This window comes from Sebastes umbrosus, chromosome 10 (genome assembly GCF_015220745.1).
Source record: "Sebastes umbrosus isolate fSebUmb1 chromosome 10, fSebUmb1.pri, whole genome shotgun sequence".
NCBI lineage: Eukaryota > Metazoa > Chordata > Actinopteri > Perciformes > Sebastidae > Sebastes > Sebastes umbrosus.
The window spans coordinates 12,695,019-12,713,939 of NC_051278.1; the positions used below are offsets into that span (position 1 = coordinate 12,695,019).

The 18,921-nt window shown below is 40.2% G+C and overlaps 2 protein-coding genes across 5 annotated transcripts in view; one reads left to right on the plus strand and one right to left on the minus strand.

The window, feature by feature from the left end:
* csgalnact2 (chondroitin sulfate N-acetylgalactosaminyltransferase 2) overlaps nucleotides 1-5,554 on the plus strand; it is a 7,986-nt gene extending 2,432 nt beyond the window's left edge. For 2 of the 3 annotated variants that reach the window (XM_037781747.1, XM_037781749.1), the window contains exons 2-8: nucleotides 463-1,306; nucleotides 1,395-1,611; nucleotides 1,768-1,869; nucleotides 1,971-2,149; nucleotides 2,233-2,327; nucleotides 4,312-4,393; nucleotides 4,483-5,554. In XM_037781747.1, the coding sequence (XP_037637675.1) occupies nucleotides 655-1,306; nucleotides 1,395-1,611; nucleotides 1,768-1,869; nucleotides 1,971-2,149; nucleotides 2,233-2,327; nucleotides 4,312-4,393; nucleotides 4,483-4,775 (1,620 nt within the window). In that variant the 5' untranslated portion in view covers nucleotides 463-654 and the 3' untranslated portion in view covers nucleotides 4,776-5,554. Of the gene's footprint in view, nucleotides 1-133; nucleotides 272-462; nucleotides 1,307-1,394; nucleotides 1,612-1,767; nucleotides 1,870-1,970; nucleotides 2,150-2,232; nucleotides 2,328-4,311; nucleotides 4,394-4,482 lie in introns of those variants that run through there. The other variant, XM_037781748.1, reaches the window with a different exon arrangement.
* Nucleotides 5,555-6,331: 777 nt separating this feature from the next.
* LOC119495371 (SEC23 interacting protein) lies at nucleotides 6,332-18,188 on the minus strand. Of its 2 annotated transcripts, XM_037781742.1 has the most exons (18): nucleotides 17,878-18,185; nucleotides 15,176-15,687; nucleotides 14,806-15,016; nucleotides 14,501-14,694; nucleotides 14,153-14,242; nucleotides 13,943-14,063; nucleotides 13,459-13,548; nucleotides 13,226-13,367; nucleotides 12,327-12,535; nucleotides 12,139-12,236; nucleotides 11,741-11,911; nucleotides 11,359-11,454; nucleotides 11,101-11,274; nucleotides 10,868-11,023; nucleotides 10,158-10,260; nucleotides 9,447-9,629; nucleotides 9,210-9,372; nucleotides 6,332-7,014 (listed from the first exon to the last, which is right to left on the minus strand). In XM_037781742.1, exons 1-18 carry the CDS (start codon nucleotides 18,011-18,013, stop codon nucleotides 6,933-6,935), a joined length of 2,931 nt encoding a protein of 976 aa, XP_037637670.1. In that variant the 5' UTR covers nucleotides 18,014-18,185; the 3' UTR covers nucleotides 6,332-6,932. The 2 variants fall into 2 exon arrangements, with proteins under 2 accessions (XP_037637670.1, XP_037637672.1); XM_037781744.1 differs by lacking the exons at nucleotides 6,332-7,014; nucleotides 9,210-9,372 and having other exon boundaries at nucleotides 9,496-9,629; nucleotides 10,061-10,260; nucleotides 17,878-18,188.
* Nucleotides 18,189-18,921: the final 733 nt, after the last annotated feature.

Consider the following 18,921-nt stretch of genomic DNA (forward strand, 5'->3'; position numbering starts at 1 on the left):
TGGCATCTGCAGTTTATTGTATATCTGTTCTGAGAGTGTCGTGCTGTTATTTTGAAAAGGAAGCCATTCAACCGGAAGTCAGTATTTAGTAGCTTGCTGTGGAGTTCACCCACCAGATTCCCTCTGTGCTGTTGTTTAGCTGAGCCGTGGGTTAGCTCACCAGGTGTAGCTAATTACTCCTTCCCTGTTTCTCCAGGTCTAAATTAAATGTTGAACACGTTGTTATAGAAACATGTTTTATTTATTGCCTGAATGAAATTGTTAGTAGAAGGTTGGTTAATTACCACTAAGGTTGCTTGAATGGTAACACAATGTTGTATTATCAAGTGTTATTGTCTGATTATCTGGTAATAATCCCCAATGTTTTAATCTGAACTAGAACTATTTATGTAAATCAAAAATGTCTTCCTCTCTGTAAAGTAAAAGATTTGTTGTCTTAATTTGGATTTCTGTAATTTTTAGGTGATCATCACATGGATTTACCCAGGACAAATGTATGAAGACACTTAAAGGTTGGAGCCAAGAAACAAGTAAAACAGTAAAATGACGGCCCTTCCAAACCTCTAAGATGATGTGCAGAAGCACATTGTGAGTAATGTGATCAGAGAGGAAGGGGTATGCAGACTTGCCAGCTATAGCTTGTATGTGAGCGTGATGCCCAGGCGGGGGTTGACGCTCCAGGGCCGGGTCCGCTGGCTCTTTCTGGGCCTCTTCCTGCTGCTGGTGCTGCTGCTGTTCGCGTACCTGCTGGAGTGCACCCCTCCAGCAGACGTCAGCCTGGCCCTGCCCGGCCTAGCAGGGGACACCTACGGGAAGGAGTACTACCAGGCCCTGCTGCAGGAACAGGAGGAGCGCCACCTAAACCGAGCCGCCAGTCTCAAGCGCCAGATTGCCCAGCTCAAGCAGGAGCTGCAGGAAATGGGTGAGAAGCTGAAGCTCCTGCAAGACAAGAAGGAGCCCCCTGGGGTGCAGGGCCTGACCGAGGCTAAAGACCAAGAGCCGGGAGATCTGCTGGAGTACCTGCACTCTCAGATTGACAAGGCTGAGGTTAACACAGGGGCGCGCCTCCCCAGCGAGTATGCCCTGGTGCCCTTTGAGAGTTTCACCTCGTCCAAGGTGTACCAGTTGGAGATGGGGCTGACGCGGCACCCAGAAGAGAAACCTGTACGCAAAGACCGCAGGGACGAGCTGGTGGAGGTCATGGAGGCTGCGCTGGACATCATCAACAACCCTGATGAGGAGGATGGTGTGGAGGAAGACATGCCGATGCAGAGACAAACCTACATAGAGGGTCACTTTACCGAAGGTACGATCTACACCATCGTCTGACTACAGACTTCTGAATGATCACTGTACTGATGTGTTTTCTCAGTATATCATTGTTTTCTTCACAGGACTTTACAGGACAGAGCGAGACAAAGGGACGCTTTATGAGCTCTTCTTTGCCAAAGAGGATTCCAGCAGCTTCCGCCATGTCACGCTCTTCAGACCTTTTGGTCCCTTGATGAAAGTCAGGAGCACATCTGTAGAAACATCAGGAATGATTATAAACATCATTGTGCCGCTGGCGGGCAGAGTAGAAACGTTCTCACAGTTCTTACACAACTTCAGGTGAGAATGAGTCAGAAACCGTCCCAGCCTTTTAGACATGACCCAGCATGTTCACTTCAAAGGTGCATTCAGTAGACACAATGCCCCCGTTTTCATCGTTGTTGTGCAATAAGATGCAATCTTGTTATTGATTTGAAAACAATCTAATGTTTTTAGGGAGGTGTGCGTACAACAGGACAGACGAGTACATCTCACAGTGGTTTATTTTGGGCCGGAAGGCCTGCAGGAGGTGAAGTCATCTTTGGAAACAATGTCAAGGTTTGTCCTTTCACAGAGAAACAGCTTTTGATATGTTTGTGTTTGTTCTGTGGTAGTAATGTGTCATGGGAATTGAAATCTACTGCTTTTGTTGTTTTAAGGGAGGAGAGCTTCTCCAATTACACTCTGATTCCAGTGGACGAGGAGTTTTCACGAGGTCGAGGTCTGGATATCGGGGCCCACGCCTGGAAGAAAGGCGACGTCTTAATGTTTTTTTGTGACGTTGACATCCATTTTACACTTGAATTCCTCAACACCTGTCGTCTCCACGCGGCTCCAAGTAGGTTTTTACACATTATTGCTCATATTCATTGTATTAATAGTAAATATACTGTAAGTCATACTTGACTGTTTGTTTTGTAGATAAGAAAGTCTTCTATCCAGTGGTGTTCAGTCTGTACAATCCTGCCATCGTCTATGGAAATTTGGAGCTGGCTCCACCTTCTGAACTCCAGCTGGTAAGGACTTCACATTTATCCCTACGTGGTATTTGTAGAAAGATGATTTAAATCTGTGTTCTTTAAAGGCCCCCTCCACACATGTTTTAAAAGAACAATATGTAGGACTGACAGCTAGCAGCGTTTAAAATGGGTAACAGCTGTCCCAATTCAAAACTGGATGGAAAAATGGAAATTTCTAAGGAGAATATACCGACTGTAGCATTGTTGTCGGAGAAGCCAGTATTTCAATTTAGCATGTTTCCTTAATCTCTGATGACATATCATGGTCATTTTATGATTTATTACAGTAAATATATCACATATTGGTCCTTTTAAAGGGACTGTTTGTAACTTCTTAAACGTATATATCAATCCGGGTCGGTGTCCCATGCTTGCTCCCGTGTGGCTACGCTGTTCAGACAAGACTCCAACACAAACTACACGGAAGCACCAAAACCGCAAAGTTATATCTCGTGAAGCCCGTCTTGTAAAATAGTGTTGACTGCGGTCGGAGGACACGGGGGAGACCGTATCTTTGGTCTCCGGGACCGGAGTCTCTGCTGTACTCTGCTCCTCTGCCTGCTTACCTTCACTCACACACCGCGCTCGTTCTCGCTATTTCGCTCCATTCTCACGTGCATGCGCGCACACTACACACTGCAGAAGAGTTAGTAGCTCTGAGAATATCTAGTGAATGTACAGTGGATGTTTGTGCAGAAATAAATGCTGCAGCCTCTCCAGACCAACAGAGGTTTCTGGGGTCTTGTGAAGTGACGGGGCTCCGCAGCGAGAAACGTTATCGTCTCCGACCGGGTGCTGGTGTCTCCCCTGTTCCCTCCGACCGCGGTCGGGAGGCTGAAGCAGGAAAAGCCAACACTAGGATCAGCAATGATTCATGGAGAGACCTTCGTCTGGTCAGCTAACATTACTGCCAAGCAGGTGAAATATAGAGTGATATTGTGGTTTTAGCTGACGTGTGTCGCCTCACTGTTTTGAGCGATGCTCGTTCGTGTCTATGTAGAGCGAGCACAAACGCGAGCCCGACGCTGACTTTGTTGACTTAACGGCCACATGTGTCGCTGTTAACGAGCATTTCTGATTCTTACAAACAGTCCCTTTTAAGACATGAAAAACAGTCTGCTTGGAATGATAATTTGCATCTGATATGGATTTTCCACAAAAAAGGTTAGCTACCTTATTAAAAGTTCTTACAACTGCATCTGCTTATTTTCCCGCATTTAGGGCTGGGCAATATGACGTCAAAAGGATATGAAAATGTCTATCGTTTATATTTCTCTATATCATTTCTATGGCAATATAGGCTAGGCCCTTATTTTTTTTTAATGTAATTTCACGTAAAAGTGTTGTGTTAATTTTGCATTTTGCTTAAAATGAGAAAATATTCAGTACTTCTCATTTGTTAAGTATTTAATTCACACAGAAGTATACAAAAACAGGCTTTACCATGTGGTTGTTTCATATAGACTATTTGTTAAATTACCAGAAAACATGCTATATCGTGATAAACAGTATATCGAGATATAAAATGACCAATCACCCAGCCCTACCTGCATTGAAAAATCCAGAATTTGCAAATATTGTTCATTTCAAAAGTTGAACTACTGGATACTAGATGTCTCCAACATTACTGAAAAGTCAATTCTCACTATTATGAGCGCTGGAGGTTTAAGTTTCTACATCACACTTAGTGTAAGCTGCATGCTGGACTATGATTGCCTCCCAAAATAGTTGTGAGTTCATAAAATCATCTTGTACAATCACATCTTGATCACAGAGAAACTTTCTGCAGCTGAATGCAAAAACCGCCCTCTAGTGTCAAACTCTGCACAGTGAAGCTCAAACATCTGAGTGAAGTGAACTAAAAGTATTTTTTTGTGGAAAAGGACAAAAATATTTACATAACATTTAAATTAAATTTCAGTTCAACCACACATGTGTTGTTCTCTTGTTTATTGCCTTTAAAAATCTCTTTTTCAAATAGATTCACAAAAAAGATGCTGGATTCTGGAGAGATTTTGGTTTTGGAATGACGTGTCAGTATCAGTCAGATTTCCTAAATATTGGTAAGCACTGATCGCTCCACGTGATTAATATTTAATTCACTCATAAACAACTGATAACAACAACTTACAAATGGATTTTATTCCTCCAGGTGGGTTCGATCTTGAAGTCAAAGGCTGGGGTGTGGAAGATGTCCACTTATACAGGAAGTATCTCCGGAGCGACGTAATAGTGATTCGGACGCCGGTGTCCGGTCTCTTCCACCTGTGGCACGAGAAGCAGTGTGCGGACGAGCTGACGCCGGAGCAGTATCGCATGTGCATCCAGTCCAAAGCCATGAACGAGGCCTCCCACTCTCACCTGGGCATGCTGGTCTTCCGCGACGAGATCGAGGCTCACCTACGCAAGCAGGCCTTCAAGACTCAGAGCAAGACAGAGGACTGAGCAGCACGCCGCTACGCCTCCCATCGCCATTCCAACGTTAAGACTGTGAGTTGCTGACAGACATTATTATCGCACTACAGCAAAGACGTGTTTACATGGACCCTTCTGCATTTCACCGCACAGCTGTAGACGAATGTACAAAACAAACATTGATCAATGTGAAACTTCACGACGTGGTACAACAGCCGCAGTAGGCACAGATACACAATCAGAGTGCTGAAGCAGAACTAACGAGTAATGTATCTCCTGAATTTAGGTTGACATTGTATTTTACTTATTGACATCAATTCATTTAACAAAATTTTATTATCTTGGGAAACTACTCATTAAGCCTCCTACCTGCAACCAGTATCTTCACCAGTTTCACCTTCTGCTTAACTACCTTTCACAGCTGAATGTGACGTCAGTCAGTAGATTTCTACTGCTTCAGGTGATTTCTGCTTTCCAAAACAAAATATCAAACGAGATCAAATACAACCAGCTGTTGATAATGTAAAGTGGCGTTTTAACAGAAAGAAAGCAGTTACAAAAGGGCAACGAGTCCAACTATAGAACTATTTACTGTCAACAAAAGGAAAAATATGAAGTTGTACTATGTTAAAATGGAGGTTAAAAAATCCAAGTTGACCCCACAAGAACCAGTACATGTCTAGGGCTGCAACATTTTGAAAAAAAACATATAATTGGGATTATTTTGACTGATAATGCAATTGCGATATTAGAGGGTATGATCATCTTTACATCATTATTCTCATTTTCATTGAAAAACATATTAAAATGATTACCAAACAAAGATGTTTTCTTAAGTCTGTAGAATATGATGTGTAGGCCGGGACATCTCTGCAGCACCACAATATTTAATTAAAAATGGTATTTTGACACACATTTCACCTTTAACAAATATTGCGATTTCCTCCTCATCTAAGCCATATTGCAATTTCGATAAAATTTCGATTAATTGTGCAGCCCTATACATGTCTACTGATTCTCAGCTGTCTGCAAGTTGAGCAAAGCAATTTACAATCTTTGCATTTACAGTATATATTGGCAGTTGTATATGGATCCGTTCTGTTCCGTTAGTATTATATTTATAGGTTGTTTCAGACTGGCAACATGGTGAAAAAGGGAATTTTTTTTGTGTGTTTTATGTGACAATCGGTCACTATCTTCCTTTGCCGACGACAGCTTCCAAATGATCAGTTTAACAGAGAAGCATGTTGATTAAATAGTTATTAAGAGCCAGGAGCAAAGATGTGCTTATAGCATGCAGCGCTATGATATCAGGTCTACGTGGACCAGTATTATTGTCTAAAAAAACATTATTAATAAGAATGACTCGCAACGTTATGATTCCTAATACTGGACTGAGTTTGAATGTTACAGCCACTCTTGTAAATACTTTTCTAATATTTCTTTGTTTCATAGTTGTGAGTTGTACATGCCTACATGCTCTAAGTGACAGGAAATGTTTTTTAAAATTTTATTCCATCTCATAACGAGAGCGGATGTTGTTGCAGCTGAACAGTCAGAGGTTAGAGAGACGGAAAACCCGGCGTAGAGCAGGCAAGAAGTGCTTTATTTTCCTCACAATGACAGCAGGTTATTCTTGCATCTCATCCTGTACTGTAATTCTTTTTAATCAATGTTTTTGCTAATATTACAGCATTTTGTAGATAGTCATACAGTCTCCTCACCCTGCAGGAGAAACGTTACATGTCTTCCTCTCAGCAGAACACAACAATTCAAACAGAATGTGCAAGGAAATGATTTATTTTTAAATTTTGGCCATTAAAAGTAAAACTTACAGAAGGCTGCATTAACTGCTGCTAAGTCATAGTCATTTCTGCTGTTAGCATTTGCTTTGGTGACACATATTTTGAGTAAACTTGACCAGTTCTATAATTTATACTATAAAAAAATGTAATATCAAACATGTCAAGTGTCTGCTGAATCTACAAGCTCATTTGTACGTTTCTTAATTTAAGACAAATGGCATAATACAATTGTATTATTCATCTGTATACAATAAACTACATGAATAGAAAATAAAAGAGAAAAAAAAATTAGAAAAATTAAAATCCAGGAAAACTGACATGAAATAAACCAAATGGTAAAGTTTCAGACAGGCTTTCTCTTCATCTCCGGTACTTCATTGTATTAATGTGCGATCTGCTCTGGATGGATCCCCGTGGTCTTGTAGATCTCTTTGAGAATAAGCAGAGCTGTGTCTTCAGATTGCCTACAAAACAACACAAGTGTTAATATAAAAGGATTTATCTTCATCTGCTAACAGGTCACTCACAGTGGTTGAAGAAGACATGTCACTGTAGGAAAAACACAGGTTACTAATAACGTTAACGATGGCTCTGTTCTACTCAAGTGTCTGATTAACAGTGAGCCAGCATTCAAAATACCAGGACCCTGAAACTGAAGCAGCTAAATAGAATAGAGCTGCAACAATAAATGTATTAGTTGTCAATTATTAAATTAATCGCCAACTATTTTGATAATCGGTTTGAGTCATTTTTGAAAGAAAAAGAAGTCTGAACTCTCTGATTCCAGCTTCTTAAAATGTGAATATTTTCTGGTTTCTTTACTCCTCCACAACAGTAAACTGAATATCTTTGAGTTGTGGACAAAACAAGACATTTGAGGACATCATCTTGGGCTTTGAGAAACACTGATCAACATTTTTTTTATCATTTTATGACATTTTATAGACCAAACAACTAATCGATTAGTCAAGAAAATAATCAACAGATTAATTGACAATGAAAATAATCGTTAGTTGCAGCCCTGAAATAGAATTCAACCATCATTCTTTTGATTATTTAAACCTGTGTTTTTCCTAATGCGACAAGTCAAAAATATTTGCTGTGAAAGACCTATTAATTTAAAAAACACCCCACTTCAGAAAATGAATAGTGAACTGAGAACTATACTGTGGCAGAAATGTGATTATTTGAGAATCTCATGTTCTATTACAAACAATGTCCTAGGTGAAACAATCGCAACTTAGAAGAACTAGTTATTTTCCTTAAAGTTGCATAAACGGCTGCAAGACACTATTCTTTTTATTATCGAATAATCACTTGATCTGTAAAATATCAGAAAACAGTAAAACTCAGTCAGTTCAAAACCCAAAGATATTAATCAAGTCAGACAAGGAAAAGCAGCAAACTTTTACATTTGAGAAGCTAGAACCAATACATTTTTGGTATTTTTGTTTATAAAGTTATTTATACGATTTATTTTCAATAAAATGTTCAAAATAGTAGCCGATTGATTTTCTGTTGACCGACTAATTGATTAATCCACTGGTTCCCAAACTGAGGGTCCTGACTACCACTAGGGGTCACCAAAGTTTCACAGGAGATCACAAGGCCTTCTTGACTTTAAGATATCTCAGCATTACATTCTTGTCTGTGAAGAAAACAAAATCTGTGCGTTCCAATACTCATACTACTGTGGCGGTACTGAGTTCCCCAGACTTTAGTTGTTCAGTCAGAAGACTGAAAAACTGTTCCCATCCACATAATAATATAAAATAAAATGCCTTCTTAATAATAATAATGAGAATTGGCAGCTGCCACACTACCATACTATTTAGTATGCCAGAAAAATATTTAGTAAGTCCCAATACATAGTATGTCAAAAATACCAGGATGTACTGCTACATCCGGTCGCATTTTGCAATAATGCAAGGCCAGCATGAGCAAGAGGGTCAAAGTTCAAGGTGCAATGTTGTGACGAAGCAGTGTGTCCCAATTGTTTGCATACTGCGTGCCACAGTACATACTTTGTAAGGGCAGCTGCAGTATGTACTAAAAGTAAAAAGTATTCAATTTGGAACGTAGCATAAATGAAATGGATTATTATTTAAAATATAAACAGGATAAGGGCAGGGTGAAGACCTGAACACAACTTATATTCACAGCTTTGTCTTGCATTAGAGCTAATGGAACAATGGCCCAGCATCAGGGAGGAGAAAACACTGAATTTGTCAGAAAAAGAAGCTTATTATGTATTAATATTACAAATTAATTTAAAAAAAAATACATAATACAGAGAAAGTTATTAAAAATAACCGAAAAACTAATTTCTGATGCAATATTCACAGGAAATAATCTGCTCAAAATTCATCCAAATTGCTCGTTTTACACAAACTTCCTGCAGTAATTGCGTTCACTATTTGGGTTAAATGTACAGCTTCAGTTGATCTGTACTGTTATTATTATGCATCGAATATAATATGAAATATGTCACTTAGTCAGGGGTCGTCAGTTTACTCAATGATAGAAAACCACAGGATTAATCGACTAATCGTTTCAGCTCTTTTTGCAAATTGGTGGAGGGACTGAATTTTAAACTTTATATAGCGGACATGTGAACGTGCGGTGGTAAAAAGCGTGAATAAAAAGGAGGTGTCTGTACCAGTAGCAGAGGTGACTCTGGAGGGCAAACAGGTACTCGTTGAAGCTCTCGATGGGCTTCTCCTGCAGGACGTAGTCGATGCGATTCCCTCCGTTCAGCATCCCGACCTTCACCTCAGGCTCCTCTTCTTTTATTGGCTCAGGGCTCTCTGGGATCTTGCCCTCTGTGAGAAACCAGAATGGAGTTATAAATATCCAACAATACAGCAATAACTTGTCACAAATTAGAGAAACTCACCCTCCTGCGCTTGCTTCTCCTGTTCTTCGATCTGATTGGCCACCATGGCCAGCTCAGCCTGAAGCTGGGCAGACGACGTGTGGGCGCGAGCAAAATCGTTGAGCGTCTGCCAGGCGGTCCTCAGAGAGCTGATAAACCCGTGCTTCAGGTCAGAGCCCATCCTGGTGAGACTCTCCTTCAACTCTGAAACACAAACAGATCCGTAAATAAATCCATCTGCAGGGAACAACTGTTCACATGTGATCCATAAAGTTTCTTAATTAGATCAATTCGTGCATTCCAGCAGAGAAAAACAGACAAACATGTATTTTAATTGGCCAATTATTAGACATCTATTTGTCTTCAAAGTGAAACATATTGTCTTCCTCTTAATGTTAAAATTTCAATCTACAAAAAAAGAGAAGCTTCATTTTGACACTTTTCTACAAAAGCCAGAGGAAATCACTGTTCAGTCTGTTTTATTTTATAGCACTTTCAATGTAAGAATAGAGTCTCTGTATTTTGCCACCACACAAATCAGGACACAACATTCAGTAACACTGAACAACTCAGCTTTTTTTAGACTCCTATGAAGACATGCATCTGTGTCTGGATGTATTATTAACTCGACTTACTTGAATTAGCTTCCAGCAACAGCAAATTATCAACAGCGGTCTCGTTATCTGGGCTGATGAAGCAGAAATTTATGAAAAAATAATCTGAGTGTCATACCGAGATGAAGCCTCTTCCTCCCTTTGTGATGTGGGATCAAAACAGGCTTAATGTCCAGGTCTGGTATTATCATGGGCTCAATCCTGTACGCCACTGGGTCCAACTGAAAGAAAAGGAGTCATTGATGAAGCCACCAGATGCATAATGGGATTCAGCGTCACTGCTATCATCACATTTGATTTTACTTTTACTGCCTTTGCACACTACAATAATATGTACAGACTTTCAATCAAAACAATTACAACGTGTCACAAACAGGGTTACTATAGTAAACTAAAACAAAAATAAACAGGGAAAACTACTGTTTGTAAACTGAAAATAAATAAAAACGATATCCTTTAAGAAAAACTAAAGTGAAACAATATATTGGTAAAAAAAAAATTAAATAAATATAAAATAAAACTGAACGTAAATTAATTTCAGTTTTAGTTTTTTAGCTATAATATATCACTACCAAATAAAGGAGATGGCGTCATCTCTTGTGACATTAAACCACTGAACTAAAACTAAATATATAAAAACTAAAACTAGCAAACGCACTCTTAAAACTAACTAAAACTAAACTAAAATGAAATAAAAACTAATTGAAAAATTCAAAACTATTATAACCTTGGCTTCAACTCAAGTAGGCCAATAACTTTCTAATAACTAATCTGTAGCTTTATCAGCAGTAATTTCTTCAGGATAAACAGGCTGGAAGAGCTGCATACCGGATGGTAGATATTGAAGAATCCCTTGCACGTGGGCAGCTGGAACGTCTCTCCTATTTTCTCCAGTCCTCGGACCGTCAGGAACATGCCGATCGGAGAACCCAAAGCAAAGAAATTCATCGGCTCAAAGTCCAGAGCGTGGTAGACCACTGACACCTGCAGAACAAAACATTATTACTAAATGTCAAGTCAAATTCAGAAGCCACTTTGATGATGTTTGAAGCCACATTTACCTGCCCAGTGCCAACTTCAAAGTAGTTGTAGTCGACGGGGACGGAGACGCTGTTGCCGACTGGAAGCGTCTTCACAGAGGGATCAGGGGGAGCTTCAACGACTGGCGGGGGCGCCGAAACCTGACTGACCTCTTTGACCTCTGCTTTCTTCTCCTGGGCGGCCTGACGTGCAGCCTGAACACATAATACCAAGACGCAGCGTGTTAATCAACACCATCGGTTTGAAAACCTCACAGGTGCCCAAGAGACTCAACGTACCTGCTTGTTCACTCTTTCTTTGACAAACTTGCCGATCTTTTTCCTGGGACCCAGCGGGATTCCCATCTCTTTCAGGTCCTCAATTGTGCACATGAGCTGAAAGAGCGTGAGAGAGAGACAAAGAGAAACAGACACCACCATCTTATTAAAATTATATGTGAAGAAGAACATCGAAAGCCTGAGCTGTTATCAAATTACTCCTCAAATTTCAGGAATGAATATGTCCGTCCATGACCTCAAATCACCATCCATTTCTCACACATCCGTTGTATTTATTTTTTACAATGTTGGCCTTTTTGTAGACCACAACCCCCGCTGGAATTACTAATTTAATTTAACACATTTGACTCTCTAACAAGCAAAGGAGGCTTTTTATTCTTACAAAAGATTCTACGTCAATTTTCTCCTCATCGAAGGTATTTTTGTACTCCGACAAGCCCAGATTTTCCAGCATTGCAGAGAGATCCTCAAACTCCTCCCCGTCTTCTTTGGGCTCCTCTTCCACAGCTGGAGGGGTGACGGCAGTAATTTCCTGCTTAACGGGTGCTGCCACCTGATGTGAGAGGCAGAATTTACAATTATGTATTGCAAATGATCCATTATGCACATTAGTATGTCAAAGAACTGAAAACGTTTATGATCAATTACTAAATGCATCGCATTCAGCGGGGAAATAAATGTTCTAATTGCGTAATCTGATGTTTTTCAACTGATTAGCAGGATAATAGAGGACATGTTACTGTATATGTGTTCAATTAATTCAATTAACTGGTGTCTGACCTGTTTGGTTTCTCCGTTAGCAGTGGGTATGATTGGCGTGGCCAGTGCAGTAGAGACATTCTTCTGATTTGACAACAGGTCAAAGAGAATCAGGGAACCTGCAGGTACAAAAAGAAACAATCTAGGTGAAAAACAGAAGAAAAAACAAAACCAGTGAAGTAGAAGCTAATAATCAACTGGTTTATTACCTAAACTGTGTCCAGACACTGATGTGCCTCCTCTGTAGTCTGGGTTCCTCATCAGGAACAGGGCGTAAAGTCTGTTAATCTCTTGGGCAACTGTGTCCATGATGGTCTGGCAGTAAGTGGGACTGTTGTAGAAAAGCACATCTAACAAAGTCTCATTTGTAAAGTGACGTAAACGTCCAGTGCTGGGCAACGTAATCTTCTTGATTCTCCTACAAAGAGAAATAAAGAAAAAAAAAAAAGATTAAAAAGAAGTTCAAATAAAAAAAGTATATTAAAGGATAAGTCTGGTGATATTTTATGTTTTTCTTACGGTTAACAAATCCCATAAAAAAGTATTCTCTGTGTAGGCAAAGCCTGATATATCTTCTTCCTTTGTGCTACAGAGCTCGTTCAAAAACTATTAAAAACACATCAATGAGCCACACTGTTTCACTGGGTGACATTTTCCTTCATTACCATTAACACAAACACTATACTGTAGTTTATTTTTAGTCAAACCACACACCGTCCTGCTGCTGGGTCACAGGAGCACCAAATAAGTATTAAACCACAGCTGAAAATAGTCCCCAGCAAATGCACTAGTTCCTCTTGTTTGAGTAACGTTGGCTAAAAACTGCTGTGACCAGCTGTTTTTAGGAAATTACTGAGCCTTTTTTTAAACTGAAACTATATATTTGTGACCTGTATTTAAAGATTTACAAAAATTGCATTGTTGGGTTGGGTCTTTTCATAGCTTTTGTTTGCAAAAAGAAAAACATAGAATAAGTCCAGTCTTTTCATAAAATTACCTTCTTCTGTACAATTAATAGAAAACTGACTTTGGATGCATCCACTGACATTTCCACATATGTTATTATGGAGCAATTATTCAGTGTCAGTGTTGAGCTGCCTCTCCTCACCTGTCCACCCCGGTGGCATCTCCATGTAGAGCCGTGTGCCACTGCACAGGGAGGAACTCCACCCTGCTGATGGCGTGTTCATCCAGCGGTTTCTTAAAGTGACTGTGCAGCAGCTTCAGTGACACACTGCGGAAGTCGTCCACTGGAAGCACAAAGATTTGTTCAGTTTATTTCATAAATACTGACACCGTATTTATAATTACTGGCAAATGGCATGATCGTTTGGTACTCACCACATTCGACCATGCTCCTAAACCGCAGGTCACACACGGGACCGATTCCATGAACCATGAACACAAGATGATCCACCGTTGGGAGCTCACCTGGAAAAGAAGCACAGGGTGGATATGTTGAATTCTACTTTTACTTTTTTACACTTATTGCCCTGTTAATTATAATTAAGCTGCATTACATTTACCAGCAGATATTAAAATGCATCTCACAGTTAAATCTGACTTAACTGTCTCTCATAAAACAGAGTGATGGCTGGCACTTCCTCTAATGTCTTTTGAAATGCCTCATTTCACTTTATAGCATCCTGACAATCTATTTTTCTAAGAATACTTTTAGAAAAGCTTCTCGTTAGATCACTGAGCTTATAGTTTATCTCCATTTACATGAGGGGTCTAAAATGACACAGTACAAACTGAGTTTTATGTTTTCCTAAGTGCCTACACATAGATTAAATTAACTTTTAGTACAGAGGAACTTGACTACCATCCGGCACTTCATCGTGGTCATCATCAATCCCTCTCTTCACCACTCTGGGCCTGGTCTGCCCGTCCTGAGTTGTGCCCCACTCATCCGGCATGGAGGAGGGCTGAAACTGCACAATCACCTACGGAGGCAAACGGAACTCATTACATCAAACTAAGATGATTAATCATCACAAGACCACCGCTCAACATTAATCAGACATGGGTTTACCTTTGGATTGTGCATGACAATGGTCTCTCCTGATGGGAACTCCAGTCTACGGTGCCACTGGTTGGTAGACACGGCTTTCTTATATTCTCCCTGAAGTGAAAGACATATAATATAAGTATATGCACAGTGATTTGCAATACAGAAATTGCATATTAGTGTCAATGCAGAACTGGATGAAAAATAGATATGTTTGATGTTTGTGATCTAAAATGTCATTGAACTGTTAGATACTCGCTCACATTTCAAGACTTTTGACCGATGTGGCATTTTTCCTACTAAATATAGTCTTTGGGCTCAACTTAGTTAACACAACACCCGTTTCTGGTCAAATGTAGTAGTGAGACAAACCTCCAGCTTGTCACTGAACTCCTCAGAGTAAGGAATAAAGCGACTATCCGTATCTCCTTTGTAGAACCAACTGCAGCGCCGGACCTCAGTAGGCTCCTCTTCCCAGTACACTGAAGTCCGCATGCGGTCGTAGAGCTGCACGTCGTAACGACCTCCATCTGTACGTATGATCACATTTTCGGGGTCTGGTTGAACTGGAAGAATAAAAAGCCCACAAAAACGTCAGAGCAGGTCACAGTTTCATTGTGCTGTGAGAGAGCCAGGGTTAGATGTTATGATGAAACATTTGCAGTGTGTCATCGCACCTGAGTTATACGTCTCCTCTAGCTGAAGGGAGTCAATGATACTGAAAGGAAGCCAGACGCTCTTTGATTCCACCTGCTTGCAGTAGAACCAGTGAGGCTGAACAGGCTCATAGACATTGTAGTTGTATTGCATCATGGGACCTGCAGGGACGATCACTCCAGCAGTGGAGGCTGTAGGCGGAGGCGCTTGATAATGTGTAGGAAGAGCAGGCTGAAGAGAGAAGAAAAAAATCCTGATTATAAATTCCTCTTCACTAATGGTGATGGCATTGGAGGCACGTAGCTGGTGCTCTTAGCAGTCATTTCCTTAACTGAATCGGTGAATCAAGTATCTGAAGAACAAATCAGTCACTGATTAGCTTCTATCTACCTTTGTGAATGTGGGTCCTGACAGCGGGAATGTCTGTGGCGGAGAGCCAAGAGAGTATGGATTCTGCTGAGGTATGTGTGTTGGCGGCAGGACCTCTGGAGCTGGCATATACGGACTAGCTCTGCTGCTGATGGGGGTGTGTCGGTACGGGTTATGACTCTGTGGCTGCATCTGAGGAGGTGGTGGGGTCATTGTGGCGGGGGGAGGAGTGTGACGCCCCATAGGGCTCTGGTAAGCGGCGCCGCCGAACGCTGGAGGAGGAGCGGGGTTCATTTGTGAGCCTGGATGGGGCGGTGGAGCCATGCTGACACTGCTGGGGACAGACACCGGGCCTGCTGATGTCGGGGCTGCTGACAGGGCCGATGGCGGCGGGCATGGCGACTGGCCGATGGCGGCGAACGGGTCACTGCTGGTCACGGGGCTGGAGAAGTAGTTGAATGTGGAGGGGGCTGGCCCATTCCCAGAGGTCTGACCTAGAAAGCTGTCTTCTTCTCCAACATCAGTGGAATCATCTAATAAATCAAAACGTTATTTGAACAGTGAGCACATTTTTGCAAGAAACATCCAAAAACACTTGACACATTTAAACACAACAGTGGACAGGTATATAACAGTAGGGCTGCAGCTTATGGCTCTTTTCAAAAGGTTTAGTCCATGATATGCCAGAAAATAGAGAAAAATGGCCATCAAAATGTTGGTGACATCTTCAAATGCCATGTTTTGTCAGACCAAAACCCAAAGATATTCAATTTACAATGACATAAAAGTCTCACATTGGAGACATTTAAATCAGTGTTTCTAAAATGATTCAAACAATTATTCGATTATCAACATTGCTGACTGATTAGCTTTCTGTCTACTAATTAATTAATCAACCAACCAGCCATTTCAGCTCTATATAATATTACATATAATAAATACATGACACTGAGGATGCTGTGAAAGTGGAAAACAATTTAGCTACAACCCATATTGCAGCAAAATACAGCTAATTTAGCACTAGTGTTTTTAATAAAATGACATGTGGCCATTTAAAGACAGAAACTGTTTTGATCATTTGACTCCCAAATAGCTGCAACATCCTCTTCATTTATCATCAAACAGCCACTGTCAGTTAGACTAACACATCACTGTCAGTTAGACTAACACATCACTGTCAGTTAGACTAACACATCACTGTCAGTTAGACTAACACATCACTGTCAGTTAGGTTCACATCACTGTCAGTTAGACTAACACATCACTGTCAGTTAGGTTCACATCACTGTCAGTTAGACTAACACATCACTGTCAGTTTGACTAACACATCACTGTCAGTTAGGTTAACATCACTAGTCAGTTAGGTTCACATCACTAGTCAGTTAGGTTCACATCACTGTCAGTTAGACTAACACATCACTGTCAGTTAGGTTCACATCACTGTCAGTTAGACTAACACATCACTGTCAGTTTGACTAACACATCACTGTCAGTTTGACTAACATCACAAGTCAGTTAGTCTAGCATCACTGTCAGTTAGGCTAACATCACTAGTCAGTTAGGTTCACATCACTAGTCAGTTAGTCTAACATCACTGTCAGTTAGTCTAACATCACTGTCAGTTAGACTAACACATCACTGTCAGTTAGGTTAACATCACTGTCAGTTAGTCTAACACATCACTAGTCAGTTAGGTTAACATCACTGTCAGTTAGTCTAACACATCACTAGTCAGTTAGACTATCATCTCTGTCAGTTAGTCTAACATGACTTGTCAGTTAGGTTAACATCACTGTCAGTTAGTCTAACACATCACTAGTCAGTTAGTCTAACATCACTAGTCAGTTAGTCTAACATCACTAGTCAGTTAGTCTAACATCACTAGTCAGTTAGTCTAACATCACTAGTCAGTTAGTCTAACATCACTAGTCAGTTAGTCTAACATCATTGTCAGTTAACATCACTAGTCAGTTAGGTTAACATCACTGTCAGTTAGTCTAACATCACTAGTCAGTTAGGTTCACATCACTGTCAGTTAGGTTAACATCACTGTCAGTTAGTCTAACATCACTAGTCAGTTAGTCTAACATCACTGTCAGTTAGTCTAACATCACTAGTCAGTTAGGTTAACATCACTGTCAGTTAGTCTAACATCACTAGTCAGTTAGGTTCACATCACTGTCAGTTAGGTTAACATCACTGTCAGTTAGTCTAACATCACTAGTCAGTTAGTCTAACATCACTAGTCAGTTAGGTTAACATCACTGTCAGTCTAGCATCACTGTCAGTTAGTCTAACATCACTAGTCAGTTAGGTTAACATCATTGTCAGTTAACATCACTAGTCAGTTAGGTTAACATCACTGTCAGTTAGACTAACATCACTAGTCAGTTAGTCTAACATCACTAGTCAGTTAGGTTAACATCACTGTCAGTCTAGCATCACTGTCAGTTAGTCTAACATCACTAGTCAGTTAGGTTAACATCATTGTCAGTTAACATCACTAGTCAGTTAGGTTAACATCACTGTCAGTTAGTCTAACACATCATTAGTCAGTTAGACTAACATCTCTGATGAACGTCAGTTAGGCTGACGTCATCGGTTAAATGGCATCATGATCGATATCATTAGAGGAACACCGGGGTTAGCTAGCTAGCCAGCTTTAGCCTGCTAACGACACCGTTAACGTTTAGCCGTTTCCTCAGTCGGTTAACTCATCTCACCTCCGGACAGCACCGCCGGACCGGTGGCCTGACTCACTGGCATGAAGGGCAGATTGAAGTTAAACTCCGGAGCGCCGCTGAACAGTAGATTAGCACTGGTGGTGTTGGGAACATTATTATTCCTCCTATCTGCCATTTTCCCCCTTGAATTACACGTAGCCACTTAACTGGCGCAGGCAGCCAGGCAGTAAACAGCAGCTCGGTTCTCTGATCTCTAAAGCATCACAGTAGATTAGCGCAGGGCAAAATGGAGGCACACATTGTTTGTAGATCTGATGCTTCTTCTTCTTCGCTGGAGTTCGACGGCGGTTGGGAAACCACCGTTATGACGCGTTACCGCCACCAACTGGTCTGGAGTGTTGATCAGGACTCTAACTACTCACTAGTTTAACTACTAGAGAAACATTAAAATAACAATAATAAACTCACTAGTTTAACTACTAGAGAAACATTAAAATAACAATAATAAACTCACTAGTTTAACTACTAGAGAAACATTAAAATAACAATAATAAACTCACTAGTTTAACTACTAGAGAAACATTAAAATAACAATAATAAACTCACTAGTTTAACTACTAGAGAAACATTAAAATAACAATAATAAACTCACTAGTTTAACTACTAGAGAAACATTAAAATAACAATAATAAACTCACTAGTTTAACTACTAGAGAAACATTAAAATAACAATAATAAACAATAATTAAAATAATGCTAAATCCACGGAGGTCATTTGGTCAGGGTTTGGGTCTGGGTATCTTTTGGTCATTCGATTTACCTTTCAAAACGGATATTAAAAAAACAAAAATAAAGTGGTTATTTAATTTTCGTTTTAAAATACAAAAATTTAAATTGAAATACAAGGTGTTTTTTCTTTATCACGGTCAAAAAGGAATGAACTAAACTTAAAAAAACGGGTTGATTTTCATTTTCTATTTCTAAAAACAAAAAATAAATATTATTTCTCAAATATTATTCTGCGACCGGAAGTTGCCATTTACAAAGTAAGAGCGCGTATGAGGACGGTGATGTGTATGACGG